At 42.1% G+C, this 17,985-nt stretch overlaps 1 protein-coding gene across 1 annotated transcript in view; it reads left to right on the top strand.

Annotated features, from left to right (window-relative positions):
- Positions 1-17,985, top strand: part of slc22a18 (solute carrier family 22 member 18) — a 159,916-nt gene that overhangs the window by 47,832 nt on the left and 94,099 nt on the right. The window contains exons 3-4 of the mRNA XM_072272304.1: positions 16,510-16,655; positions 16,747-16,879. Of these exons, the coding sequence (XP_072128405.1) occupies positions 16,510-16,655; positions 16,747-16,879 (279 nt within the window). The remainder of the gene's footprint in view (positions 1-16,509; positions 16,656-16,746; positions 16,880-17,985) is intronic.

Genomic DNA, 17,985 nt, shown 5'->3' with positions numbered 1-17,985 from the left:
AGCTGCCCGTCCTGCCACTTCTGCAACCAAGTCTCACTAATGGCTACAATAACATAATTTCATGTGTTGATCCATGCTCCTAAGCTCATCTGTCTTTCCTACAATACTTCTTGCAGCTCTGAACACTAGTCTCACCATGCTGAACCTTTATAATCCTGACTTTGCCTGAGGTCTTAACAACATCTGTCTCCACAACTTCTTTACTATCTGTTCTGGGACTCTAGTTCCCATCACCCTGCAATCCCCACCTTGCAGCACCGACAAAACTTCCCGCTAGCATATTAGACCCCTTCCAGGTCAGGTTCAACCCATCCCTTCTGTACAGGTTGCACCTTACCTTGATTCCAATGATCCAAAAGTCTGTCACCCTCTCTCCTACACCATCTCCTTAACCATGTGTATGATCTTCCTGTTTCTGGCTTCATTAGCACATGGCACGAGTAACAGTCCTGAGATCACAACCCTAGATATCCTGTCCTTTAACTTTGCATCTAACTCCCTGAACTGACTTTGAAGAACCTCGACACTCTTCATACCTATGTCATTGGTACCTATGGTACAAAAATTCAAAACCCAGAGGTACAAAGGGATTTGGGAGGCCTTGTGCAGAGTTCCCTAGGTTAATCTGCAGGTTTAATGGGGTGGTGAGGAAGGGTAATGCAATGTTAGCATTCATTTGATGACGGCTAGAATGTAGAGGACTAGGATGTAAAGCTGAGGCTGTATAAGGCCTAGTGAGATAAGGGGCCCAAATCTGCTCACAACACTCCAAGTGAGGCCTCACCATTGCTTAATAAAGTCTCGACATTACATCCTTGCTTTTGAATTCTAGTCCTCTTGAAATGAATGCTAATATTTGCCTTCCTCACCACAGACTTGACCTGCAAATTAATCTGTAGGGAATCCTGCACAAAGACTCACAAGTCCCTTTGTGCCTCAGCTTTTTGTACTCTTTTCCATTTTGAAAATGGTCAGCCCTTTTATTTCTTCTACTGAAGTGCATGACCATACACTTCCTGACACTGTATTCCATCTGCCATTTCTTTGTCCATTCTCCTAATCTGTCTGTCCTTCTGTAGCATACTTCTTCAAAACTTCCCTTCCACTATCTTCATATCGTCTGCAAACTTTGCAACAAATCCATCAATCCCATCATCCAAATCATTGACATATAATGTAAAAAGAATCGGTCCCAACAGAGACCCCTGTGGAACACTACTAGTTACCGGCAGCCAACCAGAAAGGGCTCCCTTTATTCCCACTCTTGCCTCCTGCCACTCAGCCAGTGCTTTATCCATGCTAGGATCTTTTCTGTAATACCATAGGCTCATAGCTTGTTAAACAGCCTCATGTAGCACCTTGTCAAAGGCCTTCTGAAAATCCAAGTACACAACATCAGCCAATTCTCCTTCGTCTATCCTGCTTGTTATTTCTTCAAAGAATTCCAACAGATTTGTCGAACAAGATCCTCCCTTAAGAAAACCATGCTGATTATGGCCTATTTTTATCATGTGCCTCCATGTACCCTGAGACCTCATCCTTAATAATCGACTCCAGCATCTTCCCAACCACTGGGGTCAGACTAACTGGCCTATAATTTCCTTTCTTCTGTCTCTCTCCCTTGTAGATTGGAGTGACATTTGCAATTTTCCAGTCTTTCAGACCATTCCAGAATCTAATGATTCTTGAAAGATTTACTTATGGCAACTTCACACATTTCATGACACCTGACTCTTGGAACTTCTACTATACTGCTGGTGTCTTCCACAGTGAAGTCTGATGCAAAATACTTATTCAGTCTGTCCACCATTTCCTTGCCCCCATTACTACCTCCCCAGTATTGATTTTCAGCAGTCCTGTATCCACTCACACTTCTCTTTTACACTTCATGTAACTGAAGAAACTTTTGGTATCCTCTTTAACATTATCAGCTAGCTTACTTTCATATTCCAGCTTTATCTTTTTAATGACTTTTTTAGTTGCCTTCTGTTGGTTTTTAAAAGCTTCACAATCCTCTAACTTCCCACTAATTTTTGCTCTATTATATTCCCTCACTTTGGTTTTTATGCTGGCCTTGACTTCTCTTGTTAGCCATGTCATCTTCCTGTTAGAATATTTCTTCCTGTTTGGGATGTATATATCCTGTGCCTTCCAAATTGCTTCTAGAAATTCCAGCCATTACTGCTCTGCCGTCGTCCCTACCAGTGTTCTTTTCCGATCATTTCTGGCCAACTCCTCTCTCATGCCTCTGTAATTCCCTTTACTCCACTGTAGTACTGATACATCTGACTTTAGCTTCTCATTCTCAAATTTCAGGGTGAATTCAATCATATTATGATCACTTCTCCTAAAGGTTCTTTTACTTTAAACTCTCTAATCAATTCTGGTTTGTTGCATAACACCCAATCCAGAATAGCTAGTGGGCTCAACCATGAGCTGCTCCGATAAGCTATCTCATAGGCACTCGAGAAATTCCCTCTTAGAAATTAGCTCTATCCATAATGATTCAACACCTTATGACCCATGTCACCTCTTTCTAATGACTTGATTTCGTTTTTTTTATCAACAGAACAACACCAACCCCTCTGCCTGCCTGTCCTTTCGATACAATGTGTATCCTTGGACATTATGCTCCCAGCTATAAGCTTCTTTCAGCCATGATTCAGTGATGCCTACAACATCATACAACAATGCTACCTTATTCCAGATACTGCGTTCATTCAAATGTAACACCTTCAGTCCTGTATTCACCCCTTTCAGCTGTGTCCACCTTTTACATTGGAACTCATCCTCTGACTGCAGTTTTGCCTTATCAACAGCCACTCCTCACTACACATGGCCTCTGTTTGTAAACCAACTACTTCATCTTCAGCACTACTATCTGCCTTTCCTATGATATTTCTTGCTTTGAAATGTACGCAGCTCAGGACACTGGTTGTACATGCTCAACCTTTTGATTCCTGACTTTGCCTGAGGTCTTATCAACATCTGCTTCCGCAACCTCTCCACTAACTGTTCTGGAAATCTGGTTCCCATCCCCCTGCAGCCCTGGTTTAAACCCCACTGTGCAGCATTAATAAACCTTCCCACTAGGATATTAGTCCCCCTCCAGTTCAGGTGCAAACTGTCCCTTCTGTACAGGTCCCACCTTCCCTGGAAGAGAGCCCAATGATCCAAAAATCTTATGCCCTCCTTCCTACACCAACTTCTTAGCCACATACTAAACTGTATAATCTTCCTGGTTCTGGCCTCACTTGCACGTGGCACGAGTAGCAATCCTGAGATCACAATCCTGGAGATCCACTCCTTTAACTTGGCACATAACTCTGTGAACTCCATCTGCAGAACTTTGTCACTCGACTTGCCCATGCCATTTGTACCTATATGGATCATGACTCCTGGCTGTTCACCCTCCTACTTAAGAATTTTGAGGACTCGATTCAAGATAACCTGGACCCTGGCACTCAGGAGGCTACATACCATCTGGGAAGCTCGTTCTCGCCCAAAGAAGCTCCTGTCCGTTCCCCTAACTAACGAATCCCCTATCACCACAGCATTCCTCTTCTGCCCCTTTCCCTTCTGAGTTAGAGGCTGACACAGTGCTAGAGACCCAACCACTGTGACTTTCCCCTGCTAGGTCATCCCCCCGACAGTATCCAGAGTGATATACCTATTGTTCAGGGGGATGGCCACAGGGGTACTCTACGCTGGCAGCTTAACCCCTTTCCCCTTCCTGGCCCAGTTTCCTGTGTCCTGCACTTTGGATGCAAGTAACTACCTCTCTTTATGTCCTATCTATCACCCCCTCAGCCTCACGAATGAATCAGAGTTCAACCAATTCCAGTTCCAACCCCCTCTCACAGTTGTAGTCATCAGGGACACTGGACACTGCCTTCCCACATCCAGCAAGAGGAGCATTCATCTATACTGCCTGGCACCTCTACTATCCTAGCTGAGCAGGTATAAAGATGGGAAGGAAAAAAACTTAGGCTTTTTTTTTCCTTTTGCTTTCCCTGATTGAAGCTTCTCTTCACTAAATCCTCAAAGCTAAAGCCTCAAGATCACCACTCTGACTCTGTCCTGTCAGAAGATAGCCACTGGTGAGGCCTCACTTGGAGTATTGTGAGCAGTTCTGGACCCCTTATTTAAGAAAGGATGTGCTGACATTGGATAGGGTTTAGTGGAGGTTCTGAAAAATGATTCCGGGAATGAAAGGGTTATCATATGCCTTTAGAATACTTCCTCTTTTTTGGGATGTACCTATCCTGTTCCTTCCAAATTGCTCCCAGAAACTCCAACCATTGCTACTCTGCCATCATCCCTGCTAGTGTCCCATTCCAATCAACTTTGGCCAGCACCTCTCTCATGCCCCTTTAATTCCCCTTATTCCACTGTAGTGCTGATACATCTGATTTTAGCTTCCCTCTCTCAAATTGCTGGGTGAATTCTATCAAGTTATGATCACTGTTTCCTAAGGGTTCCATTACCTTCAGCTCCCTAATCAAATCCAATTTATTATACAACATCCAATCCAGATCTATTGGGCTCAAACACAAACAAGAGAAAATCTGCAGATACAGAAAATCCGAAAAACACAGACAAAATGCTGGAGGATCTCAGGAGGCCAGGCAGCATCTATGGAAAAGAGTACAGTCGACTTTTCGGGCAGAGACTGGTACTCCTCATTTTTTTTTTCTCCAGTCCTGATGAAGGGTCTTGGCCTGAAATGTCAACTGTATTCTTTTCCATAGTTACTGCCTGGCCTGCTGATTTCCTCCAGTATTTTCCTGTGGGCTCAAACCCAAGCTGCTCCAAAAAGCCATCTCGGCTGTATTCCACAGATTCTCTCTCTTGAGATCCAATATCAACTTGATTTTTCCAATCTATCTGCATATTGAAACTCCACATGACCAAGGTAACATTGCCTTTTTGACATGCTTTTTCTCTCTCCAGGAGTAGTTTGAAGAGCACATCCTGACTACTGTTAGGAGGCCTGTAAATAACTCCTATCCGTGTCGTCTTAACCCTGCAGTTTCTTAACTCAACCAACAAGGATTCTGCATCGTCTGATCCTATCTCACCTCTTCCTGAAGATTTTATTTCATTTTTTTTACCAGCAGAGCCATTCCTCCTCCTCTGCCTGCCTACCTGCCTGTCCTTTCAATAGATTGTGTATCCTTGGCTATTAAACTCTGAACTAAGATGGTCTTTCAGCCATGACATGTCCTTGTGACAGTTCCTTTCACCTCTAAGAACATTAGCACCTAAACAAATAGACATCTATGTAGTAGCAGGAGGATTTGGAATAGCCTCTTTCATCTCAATGAAGGCAAGCTCACCGGCTTCTCCGATATTTACCTGCCTTGTTACTGTAATTAATCAAGGTTGTTGCTATTTTTGATACGACCACAAAATATGACACCCTCTGGCATTCTGATTTTCAGTTTAATGCTGTTGGCCCCTTATATTTTAATGTGACCTTAAATGACTGTCCCTCTACAAGAACTAGTGCTTTTACCTCTTCTCCCCATCCAACCCAAATACAGAGAAGTACAAACTAAGCAGACTTCATGAAAAAACAGTGCAGTCCAACAATTTAGCCACCAGGCATTTGCTTCCTTTCTAACTTCCATGGGATTTGATTTTTCCAAACCCTTGATTTTTACATTTTGATTCTATTTTGAACAGTCTGCACAAGAAGCAATTATCACATCACCTCTGATTCTTCCTTTAGTTCGCTAGCTTATACAGGGAGATACTTGTTTGATTTGCTGGTGCAGTTCTACTAGTATCTACGTGCTAGTGATGAGATCTAGAATCATAGAAACATGTAGCACAGAAAAGACCTCACTTTAAGGAATCTTTAATGATTTTGTAAAAGGCTGTATCTGATGTATTAGATTTTCCTCCTTGGCTTCATCAGAGGCTCAGTAAAGAGTTGGAACATGAGTGGTTTTAGAGCAGTAGTAATCCATCAGCTCCTTATGCAGGATGCCAGGTCAGCTGTCTGACTTGTATTTTGATACCTGTCTGCCCATGCTAATGAAAGCTGTGTCTCAGCTAACATTCATGTCCTTCAGCCCGGCTCTGCATCCTGTCAATGTACCACTGCAACCTACAACAACCCTGTACGCTATCCACAACTCCAAATACCTTCGTGTCATCAGCAAATTTTAAAAAATCATGAAGAGCAGGGGATCCAGAACAGATCCCTGTGGAACACCACTGGCAGCCGACCTCCAGGCAGAATATTCTCTGCTTACCACCACCTTTTGCCTTCTATGGGCAAGCCAGTTCTGCACCCACATAGCCAGGTCTCCGTGGATGCCTGGCCTCCTGACTTTCTGAATGAGCTTACCATGGGGAATCGTCAATCCATATACGCCACATTTACTTCTCTGCCTTCGTCAATGTCACATTTGTCACATCCGAAAATAGTTCATTCAGGCTCATGAAGCATGACCTTCCCCTGACGATGCCATGCTGACCAGCCCTCATGAGACTGCTTTTCCATATACTTGTAAATTCTGTCTCTAAGAATCTGCTCCAATTATTTTCCCACCACTGAAGTAATATTCACTGGTATATAATTCCCAGGGTTGCTCCTATTCCTTTTTTGAACAAAGGAGTAATACTTGCCACCCTCCAATCATCTGGTATTACATCTGTGGCCAATGAGGATGCAAAGATCATTGTCAAGGGTACAGCAATCTCTTCCCTTACTTCCTTTAGTAACCTGGGATATGTCCCATCTGACCCCGGAGATTTATATATCCCAATGTTTTTCAAAAGTTCTAGCACATTCTCCTTATCATCAACATGTTCAAGCAAGTCAGCCTGTCCTCACAATTGTCAAAGTCCCTCTCGCTGGTGAATACTGAAGAAAAGTATTAAGGACCTCACCTTTTGGTCATAATTCTAGTCCATCAACCTTTCCTGGATTTAACTGCTCCATCACTGTGTGCTTGCCTTGGGATATCAAGCTAACATTTCCTTGTTTTCCTTCCTTTTCCCCAGTTGTGGAATTTTCTGTTTTCAGCACCCTGTCGCGCTGACCTGACACAGATCTTGGGGTTAAACTTCTGACATCCTCTTGTGTAGGGACATACAATTTATTGCACAGAATGAGTCATTCATTAATGATATGTGGTTTGTAAAATTCCCTGTGATGATGGTTTCTTCATCACAGGTTAGTTAGAAAAACCTGAACTAAAACGTGGTTACTGTTGCCATGTGAACAAAGTCACCAGAGAGACATAGTTGGTACATATGAAAAGTAGCCTTTTATTTGATACACACATTCACAAATAAGCTAGCAGACTTTTGGAGGAGGAGAGGGAGAGTGACTGACTGACTGACTTTCAGAGCAAGGGATCTGCCTGACCCAACACTATACGGTATTTTATATTCTAGATCAAAGAGCAATTCAGGCTAAAGTCAAAAGACAATTCCATATTTACAATGCTTCCTTTGAACTAAATGTAACAGTTTCAACTGTCTGGATCTTCCCACCATCATGTTCACAACTATATTACAGACCCCCAGATACACAAGTAACAATTTTAAATCAGCATTGTCTGTTCTTACAATTAACTTGGTTCATGGTTCTTAGGAGCCCATTGTTCAAAGCTGCATTTATTCCACAATTCATATTCGAATCTGAAGACTAGTGACTGGAGTCAGCTAAGTTAGTTGTTACATGTGCTAACCCCAAAAGTTACTCTAACAGTTATGATTTTTGTTTTAACTTGTTTTGCATTACTACTGAAAGAAACAATCCATTTACACTAATCACATACAGCATGTGTTACCTTCAAATTGTATCATAAAGATTGAAATTTCTCATTGGTAACCAATGAGAGTTTCAAATTTTTATTTTTGCCACCGTTTCATCCATCACCTTTCTACCCCCCCCCCCCAATAAAAAGAGAATGCATTTGATTCACAATAGAGGAGCTAGGGAGAGGAGTGGGAATTAAACAGTACAATTAAAATAGGTAAAGATGAGGCTGTAAATAGGAAAGAGCAAAAATCGATTAAGTCTAGATAAAGCTGGAGTGTAGAGAAAGCAAAAACTCTGACCACATTATTGTATAACTCCTTGGAAGTGTGGGTGCTGATTAATGGCTAGAAAATTGAGCAAAGCAAAAATCTGATAACAAAAATCAGATGTCAGTGGGGTGAGAAGTGCAGGGGGTAGGTACAATGGAGCATTGTCAAGATGAAAATGTCAAGATGAATATGAATATTTTTCTCAGAGTTAATAAGGAATGATCAGGAAGGGTTTGTTAAAAGCAAATCAAATCTTGTTTTTCTCATTGAATTGTAAATACGAAATTCCAAGAAGTCTGTAATAAAGTACTGTACTAGGAAACAATGTACTGTCAAAGAGAGAGTGGCATACTATAGAAATAAGATATTGGCTACTTATAACTGAGGTGATAAGTCCAGATTACCTCCAGAAAGCCATGACTGCAAATATAATCAAGGGCAAAGTCAATACACTACTGTATTAGACTCTTATTTCCTAAACAATCCGTGAAAACAGAATTATGTGAGAAAGTGTTGTAGAGATTTTAATTAGAGGAGCAGGTTTGAGGTGCCTTACTCTTGCTTCTATTTCTTATACATAATTTCTCAAGGAGAACCATTCAGAAAATTAGTAGATGATCTCCCTCTTTTTCTCCCTCTGTCCCTCTGAATATTTCCCTTGCCCATCCTCTGGGTTCCCCCCTCCCCTGTCTTTCATCCCGGACCTCCTGTCCCATGATCCTCTCGTATCCCTTTTGCCAATCACCTATCCAGCTCTTGGCTCCATCCCTCCCCCTCCTGTCTTCTCCTATCATTTTGGATCTCCCCCTCCCCCTCTCACTATCAAATCTCTTACTAGCTCTTCCTTCAGTTAGTCCTGACGAAGGGTCTCGGCCCGAAACGTCGACTGCACCTCTTCCTAGAGACGCTGCCTGGCCTGCTGCGTTCGCCAACAACTTTGATGTGTGTTGCTTGAATTTCCAGCATCTGCAGAATTCCTGTTGTTTTAGTAGATGATCTTGTGAGTGAAGATATGTATTTAGTCTGTTCCCTCAACAATTAGCATCAGCTTTGATTTTGCTGAGTGGAGCCTGCTGGATGCAATCACTGCTAAAACATTCAATTATACTGCGCTGACTTAAGGACAAATCTGGACTGAGGAATGCGAGGTCAAGAGCTTCTTGCATGATGTCAGGGCCTAGTGATGGAATCAGGTCATGTGGGCAGACTAGGCCAGAGCAAGGTGTCCCTTAAACCAGTTTAGAAAAAGGTTCCCCTTTTTCCCCACCTTCCCTTTGTACCCCATCCGTTATTTATTTATTTATTTATATTATTTTTATTTTTAAATTTTCTCTCTCTCTCTCTTTTTCTCCCTCTGTCCCTTTCAGTATACTCCTCGCCCATCCTCTGGGCTTCCCTCCCCCTTTCTTTCTCCCTTGGCCTCCCGTCCCATGGTCCTCTCCCTTCCCCAGCCTCGTATCCTTTTTGCCAATCAACTTTCCAGCTCTTAGCTCCATCCGACCCCCTCCTGTCTTCTCCATATCATTTTGGATTTCCCTCTCTCCCTCCCACTTTCAAATCTCTTACTATCTCTTCTTTCAGTTAGTCCTGATGAAGGATCTTGGCCCGAAACATCGACTGTACCTCTTCCTATGGATGCTGCCTGGCCTGCTGTGTTTACCAGCATTTTTTGTGTGTGTTGCTTGAATTTCCAGCATCTGCAGATTTCCTCGTGTTTGCATTAGAAAAAGGTCTATTAGATGGCAAATCCACATCCCAACTTTGCCATGTACCAAACTCACAATTTTTTTCAATAGTTCTGAATGACCCTGACATCTGGGATTTGGTCCTAATCTTTGTTGATGTGCTTGTGGAGTTTGGGCATTCTCTCCATGACCACTGGGTGCTTCACTTTACATGTTGGGAGGTTAGTAGATGGCTGTAAATCAGGGGTCCCCAACCTTTTTTGCACCGCGGACCAGTTTAATATTGACAATATTCTTGCGGACCAGTCGACCGGGGTGGGTGTTCAAGTAGGGTTAAACTCACCTCAACATGTCTTTTACAGTTAGGGTTGCCAACTTTCTCACTCCCAAATAAGGGACAAAAGTAGCAGTCAAATCCTGGGACACTTGTGTTTACCCCGAGTAAGACTACCATGACCACAAAGCTTTACGCAGGCACCTGTGTGCACATGCGTGACGTGTGCATGTGTGTACGTGCCAATTTTTTTTCCACAGATCTGTTTTGGCTTAATCTTCCCGACTATACTGTACATACATTATTTCTACTTTATATAGGCTGTGTATTTATCATATCATTCCTGCTTTTACTATATGTTAGTGTTATTTTAGGTTTTATGTTATTTGGTATGATTTGGTAGGCTTTTTTGGGGTCTGGGAACACAAAAGTTTTTCCCATATAAATTAATGGTAATTGCTTCTTCGCTTTACGCCATTTCCGCACAAAAGGTTTCAAAGGAAAGCTCTACCTTAGCGGGGGAGATATGAAACAAGGGCTGTCCCTATTGGAACAAACCAATTTAGCCCAATATATGGGATGTCCTGGCAAATATGGGACAGTTGGCAACCCTATGTCCAAGTTCAACAGTGCGTGACAGGGAATGAGGAAAGGTGCAGCTGACTCATATCATTTCCTCGCAGCCCGGTAGCACATGCTTTGCGGCCCAGTGGTTGGGGACCACTGCTGTAAGTTACACCTTGTGTAAAGTGGCAAAAGAATTGAATGGGATGTGAAAGAGCCAGATGGGTATCATGGTAATGTAGCGGTTATCTTAACCTGGTAAAGGACTGCAAGTTAAAAAGAAACCAGTATTAGATTTCAGGTTTACTCTGAGTCTGTTTTTAATATTTTGTTTATGGGCAAAGGAACTTTGCGGAAGGAAGGAACTTTATGTCTGGTATTTAATAACATTTAATATATTATTTACAATGTCCAGCTGATACAATATAGTCCAATTTGCACTACCATTCAACACATTTCTGGTTTGTTATGAATGGAAATTGGTACCTACTGTACATGAAATAGAATGCAGGGAATGAACAATATTGAACTCTCCACCCTGATGGATGCTCATCAAGTTTTCCTTTGAAAGAAAGGTGTATTATGTTCTCGCTAGAGTGTATCTGTTGAAACTAATGGTGAAAAGTATTCAACAGAATTGAGTATGCACACTGAGCCAAAGTATTAGGTACTCTGCACACCGAAGTATTTCAAAGCAAAAGACATGACACAGTTTAAAGTTCTTGCAGAGTTTATCAAAAAGTTCTGACTTAAGTCTTTGAAGGCACTTATACAGGAGGTGCCGTTGTATGGCTTCTTAATTCCTTATCTGGAGAGAGAAAAAAAAGTAAAGAAATGAGGTAAATCTCTTACTAGCCCTTCTTTCAATTAGTCCTGACGAAGGGTCTCGGCCCGAAATGTCGACTGTACCTCTTCCTAGAGATGCTGCCTGGCCTGCTGCGTTCACCAGCAACTTTGATGTATGTTGCTTAAAGAAATGAGGTTATGGGGTTGTCTTTGGGCACATGATTGCCAGTACTTTGATGTTAAAGCAATTGCATTTGATGCTAAGATTATTGTTTTTCTCTCAAAAATCTGATAATTTAGATATTAACCTCTTTTAATGCTTGGGTGGTTAAGATGCCATTTGTAGCTCCTTGGTGTTCAAGTGGTTCTTTAGCCTGTGATATTTACTGTAAATTCACACTATAACTTCACTTGATTGGCATGATCTGGAGTTGATCTTTTGGATATCCATCCTGATGGTTTGATTCTTGCAGAAACATTGCTGTAATTTTTTTCAGGTAGAAAAGACATTCATTTTAAATATTTTCATAGTGATGGAAAATTACAGCTTTATTTAAATGTTGCGCTTTTGTTGCATCTGGAATGTGCTTATATTTCAGCTACATTGTTAACCACAGATATCAGGTGATTTGTACAACTGCTGTACACAGTGTTTTCCCTGGTTGTCCATTGGTTATCGATGGTGTCTTAATTTGTAGCCAGAAAGGAATCTTTTTTTTTCTCTCTCTTGCTTCTGCATTTAACTCTACACCGTGACTCTGTCTTGCCTCCCTTTGCCCAGTCCCTTCTACCTACATCCATGATACCACCCATGCCCGGCACCATTTTGATGGGCAGAGGAGCAGCTATGGGATTGCTTCGAGCAGGTGGACCGGGCCATGTTCAAGGACTCATCAGAGGACCTGAATGAATATGCCACAGTTGTCACGGACTTTATCGAAACCTCATGGATAAGTATGTCCCCACAAAATCATTCAGTCTTCTCCAACCAGAAGCCTGGATAAATCAAGAGATTTGAAATCTGCTGAGGGCTAGATTAATGGAGCTCAGGACTAGTGATCCAGGAAAGTACAAGAGGTTCAGATATGTCCTCCAGAAAGCCATCTCACATGCAAAGTGGCAATTCCAGACTAAACTTTCTTTTCAAATCTTCTTATTGTTATTATTATCCAAAATTAACAAGAGTACATCGAAATAGGCAGCACTTACAATGTCTCAAGAGAAAAAAAACATTATTTTAAAGATTGAAAAAAATTTTGGTGATTATATAAAAAAAAAGAAAAAAAATCCCTACTAAAGCAAAGAAAAGTGAGGGGGGAAAAAACCCATTAGGTGTTCAACCCCGGCGCCATTCATCATACAAAAAGCTTCTAAAGGTAAACATCAAACCGCCAGCAAGAAAAAAAAATGTACCAAAGATTTACAATTAGATTATGGAAGAAATCTATCAATTAACTCAAATGATTGTAACCAGCAAATTAACCCTATCTTTTCTCAAAATCAAACATAGGTTCAATGGTTTGACTTCTAATTTTCTCCAAACTAAGACATAGCATCACTTGAGAGCACCATTGTGACAAAATGGGAGCCAACGTATCCTTCCACTTCAACAAAATGGCCCTTTCCAGACTAAACTTGAACCTCAGAGAGGCGCTCAACAACTGTGGTGGGGCTTGAATGCCATCACCTCCGACAGAGCAAAACCAAGCAACATAAATGACAATGGGATTTTGCTCCTAGGTTAGCTCAATGCCTTTTGTTTGACTGATAGAACATGGAGGCACCTTCATAAAACACATAGCCCCCAACTACTCTGTATCTCAGTCTCTGAGGCTGATGTAAGAGCATCCTTCAGCAGAGCAAATCCACATCTGGCCCAGGTGGCTTAGCTGGTCAAGTGGCTGGAAAGTTTACGGACATCTTCAGCCTCTCACTTCAAAACTTTTCACTAAACTCCAATACCTGGGCCTTAATACTTCCCTGTGCAGCTGAATTCTCTATCTCCACACTGTCAGACCCCAGTTAGGACAGTTTGGCAACAACTAACTATCAACATGGGTGCACCACAAGGCTGTGTGCTTAGCCTTCTGCTTTATAGTTCAAGTTTAATTGTCATTCGACCATGTGTGTACAGTATACCCATGAATACTGCCAAATGAAACAATGTTACTCTGGGACCAAGGTGTAAAATGCAGTACCAACAGTCACACAGCACAAAGCACCTATAAGATATCAGTCAATACGGTCACACAAAAAATATAATCCAAGACCCTGAGTCCATGAATGTTGCAGAAATTTGCCACCGAACCCAATACAGCTTGTCTTCTGTAGAGTGAACACTGGGGGGGCAGCACTGAGTCCAGCTTGGATGCCACACTACACTGCCTCTGGTGGAGTGCACCATCTCTGACACCTCTCTCCTGGGCAACTTTAAACAGCTGCCACCGCACTTCGAGGCCTGGTCCTCGCTATAACCGAGGCCACGCAGTTGTCCTACCATCCACCAGGAAATTAGTGAATCAGACTTTCAGCATTCCACATTAACAATGTCCAACAGGGGCTTGCGATCACAAGAAAAATGACTTAAGATGATCACTCGCTGTTAGACTGCACACCTCCTTTGTGTACCGACACCTCGCTGATGCAGGCAGCAGCACAATCCGCACCATCCAACTCCTTGAGTTTCTCTGCCAACGAGCAACTCGCTGATGGGGTACATCCGCAGAACTTTAAGTTCTTAATGTCCAACAGGATCTTGCCATCATAAAAAGTGCGTTTTTTAAAAAAAAAACTTGACCCCGTAGAAGCTGCTGCGATTGAATGCACTGCCATCTTACCATAGGATCTCGTCTTACAGGATCTTACTGATTGTGTGGCTGAGTACAGCTCCAATGCTGCATTTAAGTTTGCTGATGACACCACTGTTGTTGGCCAAATCAAAGGTGGTGACAAATCTGCATAAGGGAGGGAGATTGAAAATCTGGTTGGGTGTTACCACAACAACAACCTCTCACTCAATGTTGGCAAAACCAAGGAGCTGATTTTTGACTGCAGGTGGAAGCAGCTGGAGGTTCATGAGCCAGTCCTCATCAGGGGATTGGAGGTGGAAAGGGTCAGTAGCTTTTAATTCCTTGGTGTTATCATATCAGAAGGTCTGTCCTGGGACCAGTATTTAAGTGCCATTACAAAGAAGGCATGACAGATCCTCCACTTTCTTAGAAGTTTGCAATCATTCAGCATGTCAGCAAAAACTTCTGTATGTGGAGAGTATCCTCACTGGTTGTATCACAGCCTGGTATGGAAACACCAGTGCCCAGGAGCGGGAAAGATTGTAGAACAGCTCCTCACAGGCAAAACCCTCTCCACCACTGAGCACAGTTACAGGGAGTGCTGCCACAGGAAAGCAGCATCCGTCATCAAGGACAAATGACGATAGGAGCGGTATGGTGTTCCATCTTCCGGTGCCGTCTATAAGGAGTTGGTGTGTTCCCCACGTAACCACGTGGGTTTCCAGAGATGTACGGGTTAATAAGTTATTTAGTCACATGTGTTTTAACGGGTGGTGGAGCTGAAAGGGCCTGTTACCATGCTCTATCTCTAAATAATTAAAATACTCCCACGCTCCAGGCCACCTCCTCGTTTCAGTACTACCATCGTGCAGGAGGTACAGGTGCCTCAACTCTCACACCACCAGCAGCATTATTATTTTTTCATTTTTATTTTGGAGATCAAAGCACAGAACAGGCCCTTCTGGCCCAGCAACCCACCTGTCAACACTAGCCTGAAAACAGGACAATTTACAATGGCCAATTAACCTACTAACCGGTTCATCTTTGGACTGTGTGAGTAAGCCAGACCACCCAAAGGAAACCCACTCGTTCAAGCGGCGGGTACACAACTCCTTACAGACAGCATTGAATTTGAAATCCAGTGTCCCGAGCAGTGAAAGCATCACACTAATCACCATGTTACTGTGGCACCCTCCTGAACCAGCGTAGATAACTTCACTCACCACAACTCTGGACTGATTTGAGGGACTACAAATTCACTTTCAAGGAGTATTTACAACTCCTGTTCTCATTATTCTTTTATTTATACAATTTGTCTTTTGCACATTGCTTGTTTTTCAGTCTTTGTTTATGTATAGTTTTTTCATAAATTCTATTGTATTTACTTACATATAAATACCTGCAAGAAAATTAGTCTCAAGGTAGTATTCAGTAACAAATACATACATTGATCATAAATTTACTTTGACCTTACAGTTTCCTAGCCCCAACTGCCTCATCTTCACCATCTAGTCTTTATACACCTCCATTCACCATCAGGAAAACTTTAGGATGCTCTGGTTCTTTCTCAGAGAAAGACTCAAGAAGTGCCCCTCCAGTAACCCACATTCACCAGTCCTGATGCAGAGTCTTGACGCAAAACATCCACCATCCTTTGCCTCCATGGATGCTACATAACCCACTGAGTTCCTGTAGTGAATTTTTTTTTTTTTGCCTCAGATTCCAGCATCTCCTCTGGATGCTAAATAAATTTGGCTTGTCACGATCGCCCATTTCTATTGATGCACCATGGAACACTTTCTATTTGGATACAAAACAGCTTAGTATTAAAACTGGTCTGCAAGTGACTGCAAAGAGCTGTGTACAGTCATGGAGACCAGCTTCCCCTCCATGGACTCTGTGTTTCTCACTACCTCAGTAAAGCAGCCAACATAATCAAAAACCCCGACTACCCTCTCTTCTCCCCTCTTCCATTGGGCAGAAGATACAAAAGCCTGAAAGCACATACTTCCAGGCTTAAGGACAGCTTCTACCCTGCTATTATTAGATATTGTACCTCTGTACAATTTTTGTACCCTATTATAATAAGATGGACTCTTGACCTCACAACGTACTTTGTTATGATCTTGCATCTTATTGTTTACCTGCACTTCACTTTCTCTACAGCTGTTACACGTTATTCTGCATTATTATTGTTTACTTATTCTAGTTCAGTGTCCTGTGCAATGACTTGATCTGCATGAACAGTATACAAGACAAGCTTTTCACAGTATCTCGATATGTGTGACAATATTATTCCAATTCCAATCTTGCGTTCCCAGCAATCTTTGAAATTGTATTTCGATTCTTCTATCGACAGATTTGGTGACTTGTTTGGAGCCCGAGCTGCCCTCTCACTGGCATACCTCTCCTCTGGCCTTACCAGCATGATAATGGGACTTTCAACAAATGTGTCGCTGCTTTTCCTATCTCGATTGCCCTCCGTATTCATGCATGGAATGCAAGGTACAGTGTGGTATGTTTTTCCTCCCATTTTTCTGCTCAACTCTCTAGTGCCCAATTTTAAAATGTATTCTTTCCTTTTAACCCCTCCCAGCTGCTCAGATGGTTGTGACTGACCTCTCCTCAGAGTCGGAAAGGACTGGAAAACTGGGGAAGCTTGGTCTCTCGTATGGTGTGGGAATGATCGTTGGTTCTTCAGCTGGTGGCTTTCTGATATCTAAATTTGGGTAAGAACATACTCAGGGTCTCCAGGCCTCCCACAAAAGTCAACCTAACAGGCAAAATTCAAAGTGAAGTTTATTATCAGAGTACGTACGTGTCAACACATACAGCTCTGAGAATCTTTTTCTGCGGGTATACTTATGTACTTGGGTAATCATCATTACTCTTTTCAGCAAACTAGCAAAGAGCTCCTCTATTGGCTAACTGGATGGGTGTTCCAAGTTGTGCCGAGTTAACAGAATAAAAGGTTTTATCTCCTGCATCCTACTGGAACCTGCAAAAATGCAAATCAGGTACATTTAGTTGTACAGTGCACGCAAACTGTGCTTGGCCACTCATTATGTACCTGAGGAGAATGACCTTGTAGTGACGATCTCCTGGGGGAAAAAATACTTGCCTCGACTAGGACTGCTATTCAGCATGACACAGCTGCTTGAGAAGGGAACGGAAAAAATTTGGAGGTCAACCTTGACTTTTTAAAAATAAAGCTGAAGATTGCGTCTCTATTTTAATGAAGCAGTGGTTAAATTTTAGCACGTACTGTTGTAGCTGTACTAACTTGATGGGAAATTTCCAACTTCAATTGCAAATCATTCACTATAACTGATTGTTGACTTTTTGATGGGATGCATTTCATGAATAATTGTGCCAACGTGCACTTTAGCCTGAATCATGTTTGTTAGCTGATTTTCTGAATGAGGACAAATTAGCAGTGGAAGAGTCACAACACCTGGCTCCCTCCTTAACTGGTGTGCACACATTGGAGTAGACCAGATAACAGCCATGTTGATCCAACTCTTTTCTGTATCCACTAAATTCACCTTCTAATGAGCCATAACTGGAGATTACACATGACATGCTTGCTCTATACATAAGCATTTTAGTTTTCAGTTATAAAAACTTTGCCCAAGTTAATAAATTCGCTCATTTTGGTTGAACTGCCTTTTTAACGAATCCAATCTTACATAATACTTTTGTATCTTAAACAATTTAATTTTTTGTTACAAAGCACTTCTAACACATTTAAATGTACAAATTGGTTAAATAGAACATAGAATAGTACAGCGCAGTACAGGCCCTTTGGCCCACAATGTTGTGCCGACCCTCAAAC

This window comes from Mobula birostris, chromosome 11, assembly GCF_030028105.1.
Source record: "Mobula birostris isolate sMobBir1 chromosome 11, sMobBir1.hap1, whole genome shotgun sequence".
Lineage (NCBI taxonomy): Eukaryota > Metazoa > Chordata > Chondrichthyes > Myliobatiformes > Myliobatidae > Mobula > Mobula birostris.
This window is presented reverse-complemented; position numbering and strand designations above follow the sequence as displayed.